General features: G+C 42.8%; 1 protein-coding gene across 1 annotated transcript in view; it reads left to right on the forward strand.

Annotated features, from left to right (window-relative positions):
- The window catches only part of CCDC171 (coiled-coil domain containing 171), an 849,190-nt gene that overhangs the window by 55,295 nt on the left and 773,424 nt on the right, over positions 1 to 20,471 (forward strand). The window contains 1 exon segment of the mRNA XM_053700001.1: positions 7,879 to 8,039. Within this exon segment, the coding sequence (XP_053555976.1) occupies positions 7,879 to 8,039 (161 nt within the window).

Genomic DNA, 20,471 nt, shown 5'->3' on the forward strand with positions numbered 1-20,471 from the left:
GGGGGTTGGCGATCCATAATCCGGTGCTGAAGAGGTCCAGAAGAGGCTCCAAAGTCTTCCTCCTATCCGGCAAGAAGAGGACATCCGGACCGGCAAACATCTTCTCCAAGCGGCATCTTCGATCTTCTTCCATCCGGAGCGAAGCGGCAGGATCCTGAAGACCTCCAGCGCGGAACATCCATCCGGACCGACGACTGAACGACGAATGACTGTTCCTTTAAGGGACGTCATCCAAGATGGCGTCCCTCGAATTCCGATTGGCTGATAGGATTCTATCAGCCAATCGGAATTAAGGTAGGAATTTTCTGATTGGCTGATGGAATCAGCCAATCAGAATGTAGTTCAATCCGATTGGCCGATCCAATCAGCCAATCAGATTGAGCTCCAATCAGATTGTTCCGATCAGCCAATAGAATGCGAGCTCAATCTGATTGGATCGGCCAATCGGATTGAACTAGATTCTGATTGGCTGATTCCATCAGCCAATCAGAAAATTCCTACCTTAATTCCGATTGGCTGATAGAATCCTATCAGCCAATCGGAATTCGAGGGACGCCATCTTGGATGACGTCCCTTAAAGGAACAGTCATTCGTCGTTCAGTCGTCGGTCCGGATGGATGTTCCGCGCTGGAGGTCTTCAGGATCCTGCCGCTTCGCTCCGGATGGAAGAAGATCGAAGATGCCGCTTGGAGAAGATGTTTGCCGGTCCGGATGTCCTCTTCTTGCCGGATAGGAGGAAGACTTTGGAGCCTCTTCTGGACCTCTTCAGCACCGGATTATGGATCGCCAACCCCCGCTTGGGTTGGATGAAGATGTTGGAGCCAGGACGGATCGGTGATACCTGGATGGTGAAGACAAGGTAGGAAGATCTTCAGGGGCTTAGTGTTAGGTTTATTTAAGGGGGGTTTGGGTTAGATTAGGGGTATGTGGGTGGTGGGTTGTAATGTTGGGGGGGGGTATTGTATTTATTCTTTTACAGGCAAAAGAGCTGAAATTCTTGGGGCATGCCCCGCAAAGGGCCCTGTTCAGGGCTGGTAAGGTAAAAGAGCTTGTAACTTATTTAATTTAGAATAGGGTAGGGAATTTTTTATTTTGGGGGGCTTTGTTATTTTATTAGGGGGCTTAGAGTAGGTGTAATTAGTTTAAAATTGTTGTAATATTTTTCTTATGTTTGTAAATATTTTTTTATTTTTTGTAACTTAGTTCTTTTTTATTTTTTGTACTTTAGATAGTTTATTTAATTGTATTTATTTGTAGCAATTGTGTTTAATTAATTTATTGATAGTGTAGTGTTAGGTTAATTGTAGGTAATTGTAGGTAGTTTATTTAATTATTTTATTGATAGGGTAGTGTTAAGTTTAATTATATCTTAGGTTAGGATTTATTTTACAGGTAAATTTGTTATTATTTTAACTAGGTAACTATTAAATAGTTCTTAACTATTTAATAGCTATTGTACCTGGTTAAAATAATTGCAAAGTTGCCTGTAAAATAAATATTAATCCTAAAATAGCTATAATATAATTATAATTTATATTGTAGCTATATTAGGATTTATTTTACAGGTAAGTATTTAGCTTTAAATAGGAATAATTTATTTAATAAGAGTTAATTTATTTCGTTAGATGTAAATTATATTTAAGTTAGGGGGGTGTTAGTGTTAGGGTTAGACTTAGCTTTAGGGGTTAATACATTTATTAGAATAGCGGTGAGGTCCGCTCGGCAGATTAGGGGTTAATAATTGAAGGTAGCTGTCGGCGATGTTAGGGAGGGCAGATTAGGGGTTAATACTATTTATGATAGGGTTAGTGAGGCGGGTTAGGGGTTAATAACTTTATTATAGTAGCGCTCAGGTCCGCTCGGCAGATTAGGGGTTAATAAGTGTAGGCAGGTGTCGGCGACGTTGAGGGGGGCAGATTAGGGGTTAATAAATATAATATAGGGGTCGGCGGGGTTAGGGGCAGCAGATTAGGGGTACATAAGTATAACGTAGGTGGCGGTCGGCAGATTAGGGGTTAAAAATTTTAATCGAGTGGCGGCGATGTGGGGGGAGCTCGGTTTAGGGGTACATAGGTAGTTTATGGGTGTTAGTGTACTTTAGGGTACAGTAGTTAAGGGCTTTATAAACCGGCGTTAGCCAGAAAGCTCTTAACTCCTGCTATTTTCAGGCGGCTGGAATCTTGTCGTTAGAGCTCTAACGCTCACTTCAGAAACGACTCTAAATACCAGCGTTAGAAAGATCCCATTGAAAAGATAGGCTACGCAAATGGCGTAGGGGGATCTGCGGTATGGAAAAGTCGCGGCTGAAAAGTGAGCGTTAGACCCTTTAATCACTGACTCCAAATACCAGCGGGCGGCCAAAACCAGCGTTAGGAGCCTCTAACGCTGGTTTTGACGGCTACCGCCGAACTCCAAATCTAGGCCAGAGTATGTAATCCCTCCTCCAATCGTGTTCCTGCACTGATCCCCTAATTAGCATATTTAAATACTGGCTTCTCAATCTCAGCATGAAATGTTCTAATCCAGTTCTCCATTTTTGTGCACCTGCTCTAATCAGGAGCATTGTGTTTGCTACGTCATAATCTAGCTGCTGTTTTGGGCATCTTACATTGACTTCTGGCTATCAGTCCGAGCGATTTAATGGGGGTCAAAAAGTAATACATGCAACGCCAGAATGCAACTCCTATGCTGACTAATCCCACAGCATCTCTCGGGCCTTCAGCGCTGTGCTGTGCGATTCCCACTTCTATATCACACCCCTCTTCGTCGGTATCCAGTGAGGTGATGGTAAAGCAATGGCTGAAACTCCAGGAGAGAAGATAGATATGCACTTGCGCTGGCTAAACTTAGTGTAAATGCGCATGTGGGACATTGTCATAGTTCTACCTAGGTAGAACACTGTAATTAGACTGCATAATGAACCAAAAGAAGGGTTTGGCTCCCATGGTTACATTTTTACATGGCGGTGATGACATTTTTATTTGTAAGTTAGGATTCAACTTATACTGAGAAACCAGACACACACTTTTTAGAACACATGCAGGGGCATTTGTATATAGATGATGCTGAATAATCCAAAAAGTGAAGAGCGTTGGTAAAATTTTAGGAGATGTTACTTCCTGGCTCTCAGGATGTGTAAAGCTCTGTAATGTAAACATCTGATATCATGATCTTGATAAGGTTTGCGTATGCACACACTCTGCAGTAAAACCCCCCCCAATGATAATGTAATTTAAAGTAAAATTACAAGTGTCATTTTCTTTTACCATTAACGCGTATACCAAGTAAATGTGAAGTAAGTAACACTAATATTAGAAAAGACTGAACTAATGGCACTACTATATAAACTTAGGATTCTCTGTTTATAGTCATAGTGTGCAATTGCACTTATTAATAATTCTCAGAGTGAGGTGCTGTGTAATATTTTTCTAAAAAGGAGACGGTTTTTAATCCTAAAATTAAAAATGGGGTACACTGGGTAGCATTCTTGCCTAAGGGATGCTGGCTTGAGAGTTAGAACAAAGGTTCTTAGGAACCTCCTAAGAACCTTTGTTCTAACTCTCAAGCCAGCATCCCTTAGGCAAGAACACTAATATTAGATTTAGTACTTACAGGAAAATTGCACTATCTGTAAAAAATGGTGACAAAACCTTCTTTAGATATATCAGTAAAAAGAGAAAAACTAACAGAGGGATAGTTAGACTCAATAATGAGGATAGAGTAGTGGAAGAAGATAAACAAATAGCAAACTGTTTATATGATTACGTTTGTTCAGTCTTTACAACAGATGGTAAAGATAGTGAGATGCTATTAAGGGATGTTACTGTAAATAATGTGAGTAGTACTTTTCTTTTTACAGAGGAAGAGGTTTCAAGGGCTTTATCAAAAATAAAAGTTAATAAGTCTGTGGGTCCAGATAATATTCATCCTAGGGTTCTAAGAGAACTTCGATCCGTAATAGCTACTCCATTAGCTGATTTATTTAATCAGTCACTTCTAACAGGAGTTGTTCCAAAAGACTGGAAATTTGCCAATGTAGTCCCTCTTCATAAAAAGGGTAGTAGGGAAGATTCTGCTAACTATAGGCCGGTCAGTTTGACCTCAATTGCAGGGAAATTAATGGAAACTCTTTTAAAGGAAAGACTTGTATCTTTCATTCAGACAAACAACTTAGAAGACAAAGGACAGCATGGTTTCACTGCTGGAAGATCATGCCTGACTAATCTAATTGATTTCTTTGACCATGTAACTAAAATAATATGCCAGGGAGGAGCCATAGATGTTGCATATCTAGACTTTAGCAAAGCATTTGACACCGTCCCACACAACAAACTTATTCACAAAATGTATTGCCTTGGAATAGATGCTAAGATTGTTAAGTGGGTAGAATGCTGGCTTAAAGATAGACGACAGAGGGTTTCAATTAATGGAGTACATTCAAATGAGTCAGCAGTTACTAGTGGTGTTCCCCAAGGGTCAGTTCTTGGGCCTGTTCTGTTTAACATGTTCATAAGTGATATTGGAAGTGGGCTTAAGGGGAAGGTTTGCTTGTTTGCTGATGATACAAAAATTTGTAACAGGGTAGATGTTCCAGGAGGAGTTGATCAAAAGAACTGTGATATTAATAAACTAGAGGACTGGTCAAATAAATGGGATCTGAAATTTAATATTACCAAGAGCAAAATTATGCATATAGGATCCAAAAACCCAAAGGCCGATTATAGTCTCAATGGTACATTACTGACTGTAATTAAAGAAGAAAGGGATTTGGGAATTATTATTTCAGATGATTTAAAATTTGGTACACAATGCCGCAGTGCAGCCAGCAAGGCCAGTCAAATGCTTGGTTGCATTGGAAGAGGTTTTAGTATCAGAAATAGCAAGGTTCTTATGCCACTTTACAGATCATTAGTTAGACCAAATCTGGAATACTGTGTACAGTTCTGGAGACCATATCTTCAGAAAGATATAAATAAACTAGAAGCTGTCCAAAGGAGGGCTACTAAAATGGTGCATGGTTTAAAATATAAAACGTACAAAGAAAGACTCTATGATCTAAATATGTATAGTTTAGAGGATAGAAGGGAAAGAGGTGACATGATAGAAACCTTCAAATATATGAAGGGGTTTAATAAAATAGAAGCTGAAAGCATTTTTCACAAAAAATTAAATGCCAAAACAAGGGGTCACAATCTAAAGTTAGAGGGTAGCAGATTCAGGAGAAATTTAAGGAAGCATTTTTTTACAGAAAGGGTGGTGGATTCAGGGAATGAACTTCCATTTGAGGTGGTAAACACAAAGACTGTAAAGGAATTTAAAAATGCCTGGGACATGCATAAGGCTATCCTAAGGAAAAAGTAACATGTAATATGGGTAGACTTGATGGACCTTTTTGGTTCTTATCTACCGTCAAATTCTATGTTTCTATGTTTCTAACAGAAGAAGCAGGAGGAATTAAGGCACATTAACATTGAAAGCAAAACAGGTCACCTTTCACTTTGGGATGAAACTGGTAAGGTTGAATCTGCAGCATTATCTTGCACAGGTCACCATTCTGCAGAGGATCTGGCCTGCCGACCAGAAATTGACAGAAATACAGACACCAACATAGATAAACAGACTGCACATACTATTGGTGTATAAAATAAAGTAATTGGGCTTAGCCTACTACAAGATGTTTCACAAACAACTTGCAAGGACTATTTTCCTCTGTGTGTACACAAGTATTTCCCTTGCAAAAGAACTAAAAGGAATTCCAACCAGCAGGACCACTGACAGGCTTGCATTTAGTGTATTGTAGGAAGTGTTACTGCCCATTACTAGAGGATCTCACTATCCCTCTAATCAGTATGTGCTCCAGCTCCTCCCACCAGCAGCAGCAGTGTTTACTGAAGTATTTCTGTTCTCTGTCCAGGGGGAAGTTAGTTCCTCCTGGAAAAATAGTGCAGGAACTCTGTTCCCGCTGGACTTTACCCCTGGGAATATCAGAGTGGTGAGATATATACTGCAATGAGAGAGAATGGTGAGACTGAGGGACACAAAAACCTAATGGAAAGCAGCCGATAGGAGAACAGATGAATAGACAGTTGTAACAGGAAGGCCTAGACTGGGAGTGTGAAAAAGAGACCAAACGAGAGGCAGAAAGTGGGTTGAAGGGCTGTGAGATAAATAGCTAAAGAGAGGCAAGCAAGAAGGTATATAAGTATACAGAAGAGCTAAAGAAAAGCAAGAAGGTATATGAGTATACAGAAGCGTTAAAGAGAGACAAGCAAGAAGGTATATGAGTATACAGAAGAGCTAAAGAGAGGCAATCAAGAAGGTAGGTATATGAGTATACAGAAGGGCTAAAGAGAGGTAAGCAAGAAGGTATGAGTATACAGAAGGGCTAAAGAGAGGCAAGCAAGAAGGTATATGAGTATACATAAGAGCTAAAGAGAGGCAATCAAGAAGGTAGGTATAGGAGTATACAGAAGGGCTAAAGAGAGGCAAGCAAGAAGGTATATGAGTATACAGAAGAGCTAAAGAGAGGCAATCAAGAAGGTAGGTATAGGAGTATACAGAAGTGCTAAAGAGAGGCAAGCAAGAAGGTATGAGTATACAGAAGGGCTAAAGAGAGACAAGCAAGAAGGTATACGAGTATACATAAGGGCTAAAGAAAGGCAAGCAAGAAGCTATATGAGTATACAGAAGAGCTAAAGAGAGACAAGAAAGAAGGTATATGCGTATACAGAAGAGATAAAGAGAGGCAAGCAAGAAGTTATATGCGTATACAGAAGAGCTAAAAAGAGGCAAGCAAGAAGGTATATGAGTATACAGAAGAGCTAAAGAGAGGCAAGCAAGAAGGTATATGGGTATACAGAAGGGCTAAAGAGAGGCAAGCAAAATGTATATGAGTATACCGAAGAGCTAAAGAGAGGCAAGCAAGAAGGTATATGAGTAAACAGAAGAGCTAAAGAGAGGCAAGCAAGAAGGTATATGAGTTTACAGAAGAGCTAAAGAGAGGCAAGCAAGAAGGTAAATTAGTATACAGAAGGGCTAAAGAGAGGCAAGCAAATGTGTCCGCTTCCCATAGGCCGCAAAGCTGCGTGGACATGTTTCCAAGTCCACCCGGTGCTTAGTACACGGGGCACTTAGTGTTACTAAGACTGTGTTAGTTCAAATAGAGGGACTAGCTATTAAAGTGAATGTAAAGTTGAATGAATGAGTGCCCGGTTTTTAAAAATACTATTAAAAACAGGGACACTTTCATTCATTAAACTTTACATTGCTGCGTTTTTAAAAAATACTTACCTTTTCTTTAGGAAACCCAGACCGCGATCCTCTGCCCACAGCTTCTCTGTACTTAGCACTTCAATGACGAAACCGGCTTCCTCCAATCACGGCATGGCCTCATGAGATGGATGCTCTGGGGTGCACGCCATGATTGGAAGAAGCCGGTTTCGTCATTGATGAGGCAAGTACAGAGGAGCTGCGGGCGGAGGATTTCCGGTCCTTGTTTGCTAAAGAAAAAGCTAAGTAGTTAAAAAAACAAAAAAAAAACCCGCTACAATGTAACGTTTAATGAATGAAAGTACCCTTGTTTTTCATAGTATTTTCAAAAACCGGGCACTCATTCATTAAACTTCACATTCACTTTAAGTGTATTTCATTTGTAATTTGCTATCCTTTAAAATATCTTAATGCGTTAAAAGTTCATGTTATATTACAAGCTAAATTATAATTGGTTCAATCAACTGGTATTTACAGACTTTAATGGGACATAGAATTGTAATTTTATTGGTATCGTATTTAAAATGAGTCTTTTTCACTAATGGACAAGTATATGTTACATGAATCTGATCATATCTTGACCTTTGTAAACCAAATGTTTCTTCACAGTTGCGAATTCGGGATCTTGAAGGGACACTTGAAGTAGAAAAAGCCAGCCACTCACAAGCTGCTGCTGAACTTGACATGATAAAAAAACAATTTAAAGAACTGGAAAGGGTTTATATTATAGAGAGGAACAAGGCAGAAGACACCGCTGAAAAACTCAAGAAGTAAGTTGTACCTATATTTTTTGTCACATGTTCTCTAATGGTAGCCCTAGTTCCATAGAACTCCACAGACATCTAGGACTTACTTTTAGCATTTGGGGCCCATTTATCAAGCTCCGAACGGAAACAGCAGTTATGAAGCAGCGGTCACAAAGACCGCTGCTCCATAACCCTGTCCGCCTGCTCTGAGCAGGCGGACCGGAATCGCCGCAATTCAACCTGGTCGAGTACGATCGGGTTGGCCGTGAGTCTGCAGGTGGCGGCGTTGCACCAGCAGCTCTTGTGAGCTGCTGGTGCAATGGTGAATACGGAGAGCGTATTGCTCTCCGCATTCAGCGAGGTCTTGCGGACCTGATTGCACTGTCGGATCAGGTCCACAAGACCTGTGATAAATAGGCCCCTTTGTCTTCACATTAAAGGGACAGTAAGCACCTTGAGAGTTTTAATACAAAATGTCTAGTTACAAAAAGTAAAACAATACAATGTACTTACATTTATTTATTTTTCTCTTTTACTATAAAATTTAGCACAGACAATTGTGGATTTAAATTAAATCTTTAATGGAAAGAGTCCACAGCTGCATTCATTACTTTTGGGAAATAAGAACCTGGCCACCAGGAGGAGGCAAAGACACCCCAGCCAAAGGCTTAAATACTCCTCCCACTCCTCTCATCACCCAGTCATTCTTTGCCTTTCATCCCAGGAGGTTGGCAGAGAAGTGTCAGAATTTATTTTGTCTCTTTTGGAGGGTAGTACTCTTCGGAATAGGACAGGAGTTTTAAGTAATCCTGTCAGTCTCTCAGTGAGGGCTTGGATGAAAGTTAGAGTCCGGAGATGCAGGAAGAGTCTTTCTGTGAAACCATCCCGACTCATGTTAACTGCTCCTCAAGCAATCGGCGTTGTCAAACTTTGCTCCGCTGCCTGCTTTCTTCTCTCAAGTCCATGGCGGAGGCAATGCTACTATCCGTCACACTTGAAGGGCCGTGTTCCTGTTCCACAGCGTAGATTCCGGTAAGATCGTTTCATTTTACTTTATTTATGAATGTACTATAATACAAATGTGTTCCCGAGAGGCTACCACCTTGCGGGTCTAACTTAACATAAGGGTCTCAGTGAGTCTCCTTTAGTATCTTGGAATCAAGGGTTAATATCTCCTGAAGGGGGTTATTGAACAGGGGGGTTTACAATAATGTTTGTTATGTGATTCAACCTGCTTATGTGTGGTGTTTACGGGGTTCGTGGTTGGAACATTGAGGCCTTTGGAAGGGACGCAACCTCATGGTTTGGTGTGCTTTTTTGGATTATATGGTTCACCTTGTGGTTGGGTGTGGTTACACTCCGTCTTCCATTTCCGCATTCCTGACCGTGTGGGAAAGGAGAAATTCTAGTCCGCAGGGGTCTGGTCATAGGAAGTGGTGAGTGCCACAGCCATTGTGGGTGTCAGATGCCCTTTTTTGTTTTACTTCTTTAGTCCGTATTTGCATATCTTCTATCCAGTTATGGAGGATTCTGATGCTGAGACTGTTCAAATTTCAGATTCAGTTATGGAGGATTCTGATACTTAAACTGTTATATTTTCAGATTCTGCGTCCGGTGAAGAATCCGGATTGGCCTCTTGACACATGTCAACCAGTTTTGTTCTGTATGCCATATGAGAGTGCTTTGTTCCTCGGGATCAGGGGAATCAAGGGACAGCTGAGCCATCCGCCTCTGGGGATCCCGTCCTCCGAGAGGCGAGTTCTCTGCCGCTCCATACTTCTACACATGCGGGTAACCCAGTTTATGATTATTCCTCCATGCAGGGCAGCGTGTTCCCCCCAGAGGTTGCAGCACTTTTTCGCTTCCACATATTTTTGACGATTATTCGTCTGCAGAGTCCAGACGTTTGTGCTCGTGCCCTATTGTCCCAGGTCTTCCACCTTGGGGAGGGCCTGTACAGTTCCCTGTGGGTGTAACTGTCCCTGAGTGTTGTGCCTTTCGTTATAGAGTGGTGCGCCTTCGCATCTTACTCAGACATGTTTTTCAGTTATTAAATGATCCTATCCTTCTCGGATACAGGAATTTTTAGTCTGTTTCGAATGGTGCACCTCATTAGACATGTGGGGATGATGTAATCTCCTGACTGTTCTTTCTTGAGATCCTTCCCAGTTTTTTTGGAAGATTAGGGCTCCGTTGGCTGGTCTTGCGGTAGGCCTGTTTTCTTATTGGGCGTTTATCCTATGGGTTGCCTTATATTTTCTTTTTATCTGGTTAGGATGTCTTTTTTTAATTTGTTTATATTTTCCTTCTGGAATCTTAAACTGGGATCGATACTCTGTTACTTCTGCGGAAGTGTGTTTTTGGGGACATGTTAGTTCTACGTTTGTCTGTTTTCCCTTCTTCCCCTCTGAGGGAGGATGTATGCAGCTTGACGGTTAGGACCCGGGTGCAGGCTGGTCCTGTTGGGCTTGGTTCTGTCTTGTGACTGTTCAGACACGTGGCGCCGTTCTGATTGGCTGGTCCGGTCGAGGTGCCAAGTGCTCATGTTATCATTTGTTTTACATTCAACTAAGCATTCTAGAGGACCTGTGGGTCTACAAGACGGGAAGGATTGTCTCAGTCCTTATAGCCTTTAATTTGGATGACTGGGTCAGTGGAGTTTCTGCTGCGTCTTTTGCTATGGCGACTGGTATTGTCGGACCTTAGAGTTCCTCTCCCACGTGGTGGACAGTTGGAGGGCTTAGCGCCTTCTTCCCACCGAGTGAGCGGTTTGGCCTTTTTCTTTTAAGACTCGAGGATTGTCATTGGACTTGGTCCTCAGCAGCTAGTAGTTTGAAGGGTTGTTCGGCTGCCTTGCAGCGGTTGGGTTGCAGAATGTAATCAGCTGCAGCTATTGCACATCGACTGTGTACTGTCTAGCTTTTTTTCTGAGACTTTTTGGTCTTCCTTTGTGCTCTCCATGTTAGGTCTCCTTTCAGGGGCCTGGGAGATGTTTGTTCCCTGTTAGGGACACTGGGCGTGGTTTCCTTGGGTTTGCTTGGGGTTCCTCCCGGAACTGGGGTTGGCTTGCGCCCCTTTCTCCTTGTGATCATCCGCTTGTACGGAGGTGATGTGGAGACTAGGCTTTGCTCGAGTGGTTTTGACCTTGAGATATCCCCTTGCCTTCTTGTCCTGAGGCTGTTAGTGAGTCTAGAAGCTCTAGCGTCGTTGTACGACTTTTACCACCTTGGCTCCTTGGAGAGTGGGGCTTCGGCAAGGGGTGGTCTCTTCCTTAGGTCGGGACTTGGGAGTTTTTCTCATTATCCGGGTTGATCTGGATATTGCATTAGTATCCCCTGTGGTCTGGGTTGTTTTTCAGACAGGGTGTTAAGTTTGCGGGTATTGTTTGTCTAAACAGTTGGGGGTTCAGACCTGTTATCCCTGGGGCTTCCGGTTGCTGGGTTGCATTCAGCATTTTCCCTTGTGGATCCTGTTGTGGGTTGTTACCGGACCTGTAGGCTCCAGGGTTGGTTCGGGGTTCCCCAGTTCCTGGAAACTTGGGCTATGTCCCTTTACTCTGATTACTTGATCTGGTCTTGGTTGGCCAGGTATTCTGATTGTCATTGCTCGTTGGGCTTATGTTGCACCTTAGGCGGTTTCCCTTGGTCAGCTTGCTGTAGTATCCATTGAATTCACTGCTCTGCAGGTGAATGCTGCTACTATTGCACATTGGTTGCGTGTTAGCAGGCTAGTTTTTAGGGGAATCACTTTCAACTGGGATTTTGAGTTGAGGATTGATCTCTCCTTTAACTTGTGGCTTGTGGAGGGTGCAAGCCCTTCCCCTTCTTGGGTGAGAGCTTAGTCTCCTTTTTAGGGAGATGTGGTCTTTTCTTAAGGCTTCTCCTGGTTCAGGAGATGGGACCTGTGAGTTTCCCTAGCTGAGAGGGATTTTCTCCCTGGGTTACGTTCCATTTGGCGTATTGCTGGCTCTGTGTCAAGACTAAGTTGGACCTTTTTGCTAGATTCTTTGGGTCTACGGTCCTGTTGTCTGTTCTAAGGAGTCAAGTTGCACTCATGCTCTGTTGGATTGGCTGTGGCCATTCTTCCGCTTGTTCTTGAGCTGGTTTTGGGGTTCTTCTGTTCCCCTGTTTCAGACCTGCCGTTGCTGGGGCTGGCCCGGCTGGGAGTGGGTTCTGAGAGACATTGTCATCTCCATGATCTAAGCTTACAAGCAGAGGGTCTAGGATTGCTCCACCTCGGGTTCGGGGTGTCACTTATCTTTCTTGGGGGACCTCGTGGAGGTTATGATTCCCCCTTTTTTGGAAGACGTGTGGGTAGGTCTGGCAGCTTGGATTGCCTAGAGTGTGCCCTCTGTCTGGGAATTGCCTTTTGCAATCTGTTATTTCTCTTGTAAGGTGTATCCAGTCCACGGATCATCCATTACTTGTGGGATATTCTCATTCCCAACAGGAAGTTGCAAGAGGAAACCCACAGCAGAGCTGCAATATAGCTCCTCCCCTAACTGTCATAGCCAGTCATTCTCTTGCAACTCTCAACAAGCAAGGAGGTCGTAAGAGAGAGTGGTTAAATATAGCTAGTTTATTTTCTTCAATCAAAAGTTTGTTATTTTTAAATAGTACCGGAGTTGTGCTATTTTATCTCGGGCAGTAAATAGAAGAAGAATCTGCCTGAGGTTTCTATGATCTTAGCAGGTTGTAACTAAGATCCATTGCTGTTCTCACATATATCTGAGGGGATTACACAGATGAGGTAAAACTTCAGCGAGAGAATGGCGTGCAGTTTATTCTGCTATCAGGTATGTGCAGTTATAATTTTTTCTAGAGATGGAAAACACTAGAAAATGCTGCTGATACCGGATTAATGTAAGTTAAGCCTGAATACAGTGATTTAATAACGACTGGTATCATGCTTACTCCCAGGGGTAATACCCTTATGATATTGCAATATAAAACGTTTGCTGGCATGTTTAATCGTTTTTATATATGCTTTGGTGATAAAACTTTATTGGGGCCTAGTTTTTTCCACATGGCTGGCTTAAATTTTGCCTAGAAACAGTTTCCTGAGGCTTTCCACTGTGTTACTATGAGTGGGAGGGGCCTATTTTAACGTTTTTTTTGAGCAGTTAAAATTACAGACTAAGACATCCAGATTCCCTCAAAGGCCCTCTGAATGCTATAGGACATCTCTAAAGGGCCCAAAGGCTTTCCAAAGTCGTTTATTGGGGAAGGTAGGGCTACAGCTTGCTGTGGCAGTTGGTTGTGACTGTTAAAAAAACGTCTATTTCGTTTTTTTGATCCTTGTTTTGAACTAAGGGGTTAATCATCCATTTGCAAGTGGGTGCAATGCTCTGCTAGTCTATTACATACACTAAAAATTTCGTTTGATTTACTGCTTTTTTTCACTGTTTTTCAAATTCTGACAAAATTTGTTTCTCTTAAAGGCACAGTACCGTTTTTTATATTTGCTTGTTAACTTGATTTAAAGTGTTTTCCAAGCTTGCTAGTCTCATTGCTAGTCTGTATTAACATGTCTGACATAGAAGAAACTCCTTGTTCATTATGTTTAAAAGCCATGGTGGAACCCCCTCTTAGAATTTGTACCAAATGTACGGATTTCATTTTAGGCAATATAGATCATTTTCTGTCTTTTAAATTTTTTTATCACCAGAGGAATCTGACGGGGGGAAGTTATGCCGACTAACTTTCCCCACGTGTCAGACCCTTTGACTCCCGCTTAAGGGACTCACGCTCAAATGGCGCCAAGTACATCTAGGGCGCCCATAGCGTTTACTTTACAAGACATGGCGGCAGTCATGGATAATACACTGTCAGCGGTATTAGCCAGACTACCTGAACTTAGAGGTAAGCGAGATAGCTCTGGGGTGAGACAAAATGCAGAGCATACTGACGCTTTAAGAACCATGTCTGATACTGCCTCACAATATGCAGAAGCTGAGGAAAGAGAGCTTCAGTCAGTGGGTGATGTTAATGACTCAGGAAGATACCTGATTCTAATATTTCTACATTTAAATTTAAGCTTGTACACCTCCGCGTGTTGCTTAGGGAGGTTTTAGCTGCTCGGAATGACTGTGATTCCATTGCAGTGCCAGAGAAATTGTGTAGACTGGATAAATACCGGTGTGTAATGATGTTTTTCCGGTGTGTACTGATGTTTTTCCAATACCTAAAAGGTTTACAAAAATTATTAATAAGGAATGGGATAGACCAGGTGTGCCGTTCTCTTCCCCTCCTATTTTTAGAAAAATGTTTCCAATAGACGCCACCACACGGGACTTATGGCAGACAGTCCCTAAGGTGGAGGGAGCAGTTTCTACTCTAGCAAAGCGTACTACTATCCCTGTTGAGGACAGTTGTGCTTTTTTAGATCCAATGGATAAAAAATTAGGTTACCTTAAGAAAATATTTATTCAACAAGGTTTTATCCTACAGCCCCTTGCATGCATTGCCCCTGTCACTGCTGCTGCGGCGTACTGGTTTGAGTCTCTGGAAGAGGCTTTACAGGTAGCGACTCCATTGGATGACATACTTGGCAAACTTAGAGCACTTAAGCTAGCCAATTCTTTTATTTCTGATGCCATTGTTCATTTGACTAAACTAACGGCTAAGAATTCTGGTTTTGCTATACAGGCGCGCAGAGCGCTATGGCTTAAATCATGGTCAGCTGACGTGACTTCAAAATCTAAACTACTTAACATTCCCTTCAAGGGGCAGACCCAATTCGGGCCTGGTTTGAAGGAGATTATTGCTGATATCACTGGAGGAAAAGGTCATGCCCTTCCTCAGGACAGGTCCAAATCTAGGGCCAAACAGTCTAATTTTCGTGCCTTTCAAAACCTCAAGGCAGGTGCGGCATCAACTTCCTCTAATAATAAACAAGAGGGAACTTTTGCTCAATCTAAGACTGTCTGGAGACCAAACCAGACCTGGAAAAAAGGTAAGCAGGTCAAAAAAGCCTGCTGCTGCCTCTAAGACAGCATGAAGGAACGGCCCCCTATCCGGTAACGGATCTAGTAGGGGGCAGACTTTCACTCTTCGCCCAGGCGTGGGCAAGAGATGTTCAGGATCCCTGGGCGTTGGATATTATATCCCAGGGATATCTTCTAGACTTCAAAGCTTCCCCCCCAAAAGGGAGATTTCACCTTTCACAATTATCTGCACACCAGATAAAGAGAGAGGCATTCTTACACTGTGTACGAGACCTCCTAGTTATGGGAGTGAACAGGAACAGGGTTTTTACTCAAATCTGTTTGTGGTTCTCAAAAAAGAGGGAACCTTCAGACCAATTTTGGATCTAAAGATCTTCAACAAATTCCTCAAAGTTCCGTCGTTCAAGATGGAAACTATTCGTACCATCCTACCACTGATCCAGGAGGGTCAATATATGACTACAGTGGATCTTAAGGATGCTTATCTTCACATTCCGATACACAAAGATCATCATCGGTTTCTCAGGTTTGCCTTTCAAGACAGGCATTACCAGTTGTAGCTCTTCCCTTTGGATTAGCTACAGCCCCAAGAATCTTTACAAAGGTTCTAGGGTCGCTTATGGCGGTCCTAAGGCCGTGGGGCATAGCAGTAGCCCCTTATTTAGATGACATCCTGATACAGGCGTCAAACTTCCAAATTGCCAACTCTCATACGGACGTAGTACTGGCATTTCTGAGGTCACATGGGTGGAAAGTGAACGAGGAAAAGAGTTCTCTATCCCCACTCACAAGAGTTTCCTTTCTAGGGACTCTGATAGATTCTATAGAAATTAAAATTCACCTGACGGAGTCCAGGTTATCAAAGCTTCTAAATTCCTGCCGGGTTCTTCATTCCATTCTGCGCCCTTCGGTGGCTCAGTGTATGGAAGTAATCGGCTTAATGGTAGCGGCAATGGACATAGTGCCGTTTGCACGCTTACATCTCAGACCGCTGCAACTATGCATGCTCAGTCAGTGGAACAGGGATTACACAGATTTGTCCCCTCAACTGAATCTGGACCAAGAGACCAGGGATTCTTTTCCCTGGTAGCTATCTCGGGTCCATCTGTCCAAAGGTATGACCTTTTGCAGGCCAGATTGGACAATTGTAACAACAAGTGCCAGCCTTCTAGGTTGGGGTGCAGTCTGGAACTCCCTGAAGGCTCAGGGATCGTGGACTCAGGAGGAGTCTCTCCTTCCAATAAATATTCTGGAACTAAGAGCGATATTCAAGGCTCTTCAGGCTTGGCCTCAGTTAGCAACTCTGAGGTACATCAGATTTCAGTCGGACAACATCACGACTGTAGCTTACATCAACCATCAAGGGGGAACAAGAAGTTCCCTAGAGATGTTAGAAGTTTCAAAAATAATTCGCTGGGCAGAGATTCACTCTTGCCACCTATCAGCTATCCATATCCCAGGTGTAGAGCACTGGGAGGTGGATTTTCTAAGTCGTCAGACTTTTCATCCGGGAGAGTGGGAACTCCATCCGGAGGTATTTGCACAACTGATTCATCGTTGGGGCAAACCAGAACTGGATCTCATGGCGTCTCGCCAGAACGCCAAGCTTCCGTTTTACGGATCCAGGTCTAGGGATCCCAAGGCGACACTGATAGATGCTCTAGCAGCGTCCTGGTCTTTCAACCTGGCTTATGTGTTTCCACCGTTTCCTCTGCTCCCTCGACTGATTGCCAAGATCAAGCAGGAGAGAGCATCAGTTATTCTGATAGCACCTGCGTGGCCACGCAGGACCTGGTATGCAGATCTAGTGGACATGTCATCCTTTCCACCATGGTCTCTGCCTCTGAGACAGGACCTTCTACTTCAGGGTCCTTCCAACCATCCAAATCTAATTTCTCTGCGGCTGACTGCCTAGAGATTGAACGCTTGATTTTATCAAAGCGTGGCTTCTCCGAGTCAGTTATTGATACCTTAATACGGGCACGAAAGCCTGTCACCAGGAACATTTACCATAAGGTATGGCGTAGATATCTTTATTGGTGTGAATCCAAGGGTTACTCATGGAGTAAGGTCAGGATTCCTAGGATATTATCTTTTCTCCAAGAAGGTTTGGAAAAAGTATTGTCAGCTAGTTAAGCGTCTGGCAGATGTTCCAGACGTTCAGGCATTTTGTCAGGCTTTAGTTAGAATCAAGCCTGTGTTTAAACCGGTTGCTCCACCATGGAGCTTAAACTTGGTTCTTAAGGTTCTTCAAGAAGTTCCGTTTGAACCTCTTCATTCCATAGATATCAAACTTTTATCTTGGAAAGTCCTTTTTTTGGTAGCTATTTCCTCGGCTCGTAGAGTCTCCTAGTTATCTGCCTTACAATGTGATTCTCCTTATCTGATTTTTCATACGGATAAGGTAGTCCTGCGTACCAAATCTGGGTTTTTACCTAAGGTGGTATCTAACAAGAATATCAATCAAGAGATTGTTGTTCCATCCTTGTGTTACACAATCTGGACGTGGTCCGTGCTTTAAAGTTTTTACATACAAGCTACTAAAGATTTTCGTCAAACATCTGCTTGGTTTGTTGTCTACTCTGGACAGAGGAGAGATCAAAAGGCTTCGGCAACCTCTCCTTCTTTTTGGCTAAGAAGCTTAATCCGCTTAGCCTATGAGACTGCTGGACAGCAGCCTCCTGAAAGGATTACAGCTCATTCCACTAGAGCTGTGGCTTCCACTTGGGCCTTTAAAAATGAGGCTTCTTTTGAACAGATTTGCAAGGCGGCGACTTGGTCTTTGCTTCATACTTTTTCAAAATTTTGCAAATTTGATACTTTTGCTTCTTCAGAGGCTATATTTGGGGGAGAGGTTTTACAGGCAGTGTTTCCTTCCATTTAAGTTCCTGCCTTGTCCCTCCCTTCATCCGTGTACTTTAGCTTTGGTATTGGTATCCCACAAGTAATGGATGATCCGTGGACTGGATACACCTTACAAGAGAAAACACAATTTATGCTTACCTGATAAATTTATTTCTCTTGTGGTGTATCCAGTCCACGGCCCGCCCTGTCATTTTAAGGCAGGTAATTTTTAAATTTAAACTACAGTCGAATGACTGGCTATGACAGTTAGGGGAGGAGCTATATTGCAGCTCTGCTGTGGGTTTCCTCTTGCAACTTCCTGTTGGGAATGAGAATATCCCACAAGTAATGGATGATCCGTGGACTGGATACACCACAAGAGAAATAAATTTATCAGGTAAGCATAAATTGTGTTTTTGCTGTCCGCTTTGGTTCTCAGCAAGTATTCCCTGTGTCATCATGAGGATGGGGGTGTGTTCTTGACTCAAGGTTTTTCGTCTGGGTCTGTTTCACTTTTTTTTTGTAGCGGAATACTTCGGACTATGTGAGGACTCCGTCTTCTGTTGTCTTTTGGTGCTTTTGCACAACGTTTGAGAGAAAAATGTTCTCTGTTTCTATGCCCGGTCCTATAACTCCGGTTCCCTGGTCTAGGCATAGTCTCCCCTTGTCTTTTCGGGACCCATTTGGGCCCTTGTGAGCTGGGCTCGCTCTGGTGGGTTTTCCTTTTATGGATCTTATGACCTTTTGTTTTTTTCCTTCGGTTCTTCCTGGCCCTCTCCTTTTGGGAGTTTAGGCTGGTATTCCTTTCTTTAGTGATGGGTGAGTGGGGAGGGACCGACTGTTGGGCGATGGTGTCTCCTGGAGGCCTGTTGGCCCAGTTGAGTCCGATTTTGCGGTCTCTAGCTAGGCTCTGGCCTACACTGCAGGTCATTGTCCTCGGGGCTTTTCCTTTCAAAGTTTTATCGGCTTCGGACGAAGCTGGGGTTTTTGTGGGCAGTGGTTTCAGGCTTGGTGCCCTCAGAATGTGCCGCCTATTGTACCCTCCCGTCTTGGCATTCAGTATCCTCTATAGCTTGGGTATTGTTTTCCCAAAAGTAATGAATGCAGCTGTGGACTCTTTCCATTTAAGAAGAAAACATAAATTATGCTTACCTGATAATTTTCTTTTCTTCTGGTGGAAAGAGTCCACAGCTCCCCACCCGTAATTTTTATGCGGGGCATCCTTATTTTATTCTTCTTGCACCTTTCACCCTGATATTTCTTCTACTGTTCCTTGTTCCTCGGCAGGATGACTGGGGGATGAGGGGAGTGGGAGGAGTATTTAAGCCTTTGGCTGGGGTGTCTTTGCAGTATAAACAAACTTTAATTAATTAATTTAATTACTCCAAATCTGACTTAGAGGGCATGTTCACAAGTTTTACTTGGATAGCTTGTAATGGGTCTTGTTAGCTTAATGTGTCCACTGAAGCTTGTAAGGGCCGTTGTGAAGGGGGCTTGCATTAGCAGCTTGGTCTGTTGCTTGGATAAAGGAGAAGACAGATGGTGCTAAAGTTGGTGGTTTTGTATGTTTAGCCATCTTCTGGCCTTTTTTATGAGTCATTTTAAATGCTTTCTGTTATTAAGCATTTGTATCTGCTTTTACTAGAGGCTATTAGTATAAATTGCAACCCCTTCCTTTATTTTTGACAAATTTTGCCTGCGCTTCCAGACCTGGAGCTATAGAAGATGGTCGAGCTTAATTTTGTAATTTTACTGTAATTTGTAATTTTACTTTTAATGTGGCTTTAGGTTGGTAGAGTTAAGTAAACTGCATGGTTTGATGTTTTCAGTGAGATTGGGATGTTCTTATCGTTTTAAGGTACTCACATTAACACCTCTGGATGCCGCTGCTGTAGCTCCACGTGGATGCCCGCTATGCCGTTAGAAATATGGCGGTATAGGGCTCAATTCAGGGGTAGTTCAAGTGTTACCCTTCAGGGAACGTGTGTCCGAGCGTTCCGGTACCCCTATCTGATGGCCAGCATGCAAAGCAGAGCAGATGCGAGTGATACGGCACTAGGCCGCTTTCCAAGATGGCGGCACTCCGGGATCTTGTAGCTTACTTTACTACCGATCACGTCGAGAAGAGCCGTCAGCAGAGAATTCCCTCATGTGCTGGGTCCTAGGTATGCTTTTAGGCTTCGAGTAATGGGATTAAGACCCTCCGGACCCCTTGTTATGTAATGTGAGAGCGTTGGGTACTACGGAGCTCTCCTAATGTGCTGCTATGTTCCAGAACGGCTTGGCACCTGCCCTGTTTCTTTACTCTATTTTATAATAACAATGGTGACTGTGGCTATCCTTGTCTTCTCCAACAGCAAGCCTGGATTGGCTCCTCCAAATAAGTGGTGGGTAGAATTTGGCCTTTTAAAAACAATTTACAGCAAACAATATTTGATTTGTTTCAAAAACTTTAGACTTAGTTGATATGATGTTCTAAAGCAAGACAACAAACATTCCTTGTAATAACAAGCTGTTTACTGTCCATTAAAGAGAAATAAAAAAGACGTTTGTGTAGCTTTGCAATGAATTAACATACCAGCTTATATATGAACACTATCTGAGTACATTAATACCTTGCTTGTTGCAATTAGTTTTTTAAAGCCAAATGCCCCTCACTACTTATC

Source organism: Bombina bombina, chromosome 2 (genome assembly GCF_027579735.1).
Source record: "Bombina bombina isolate aBomBom1 chromosome 2, aBomBom1.pri, whole genome shotgun sequence".
Classification (NCBI taxonomy): domain Eukaryota; kingdom Metazoa; phylum Chordata; class Amphibia; order Anura; family Bombinatoridae; genus Bombina; species Bombina bombina.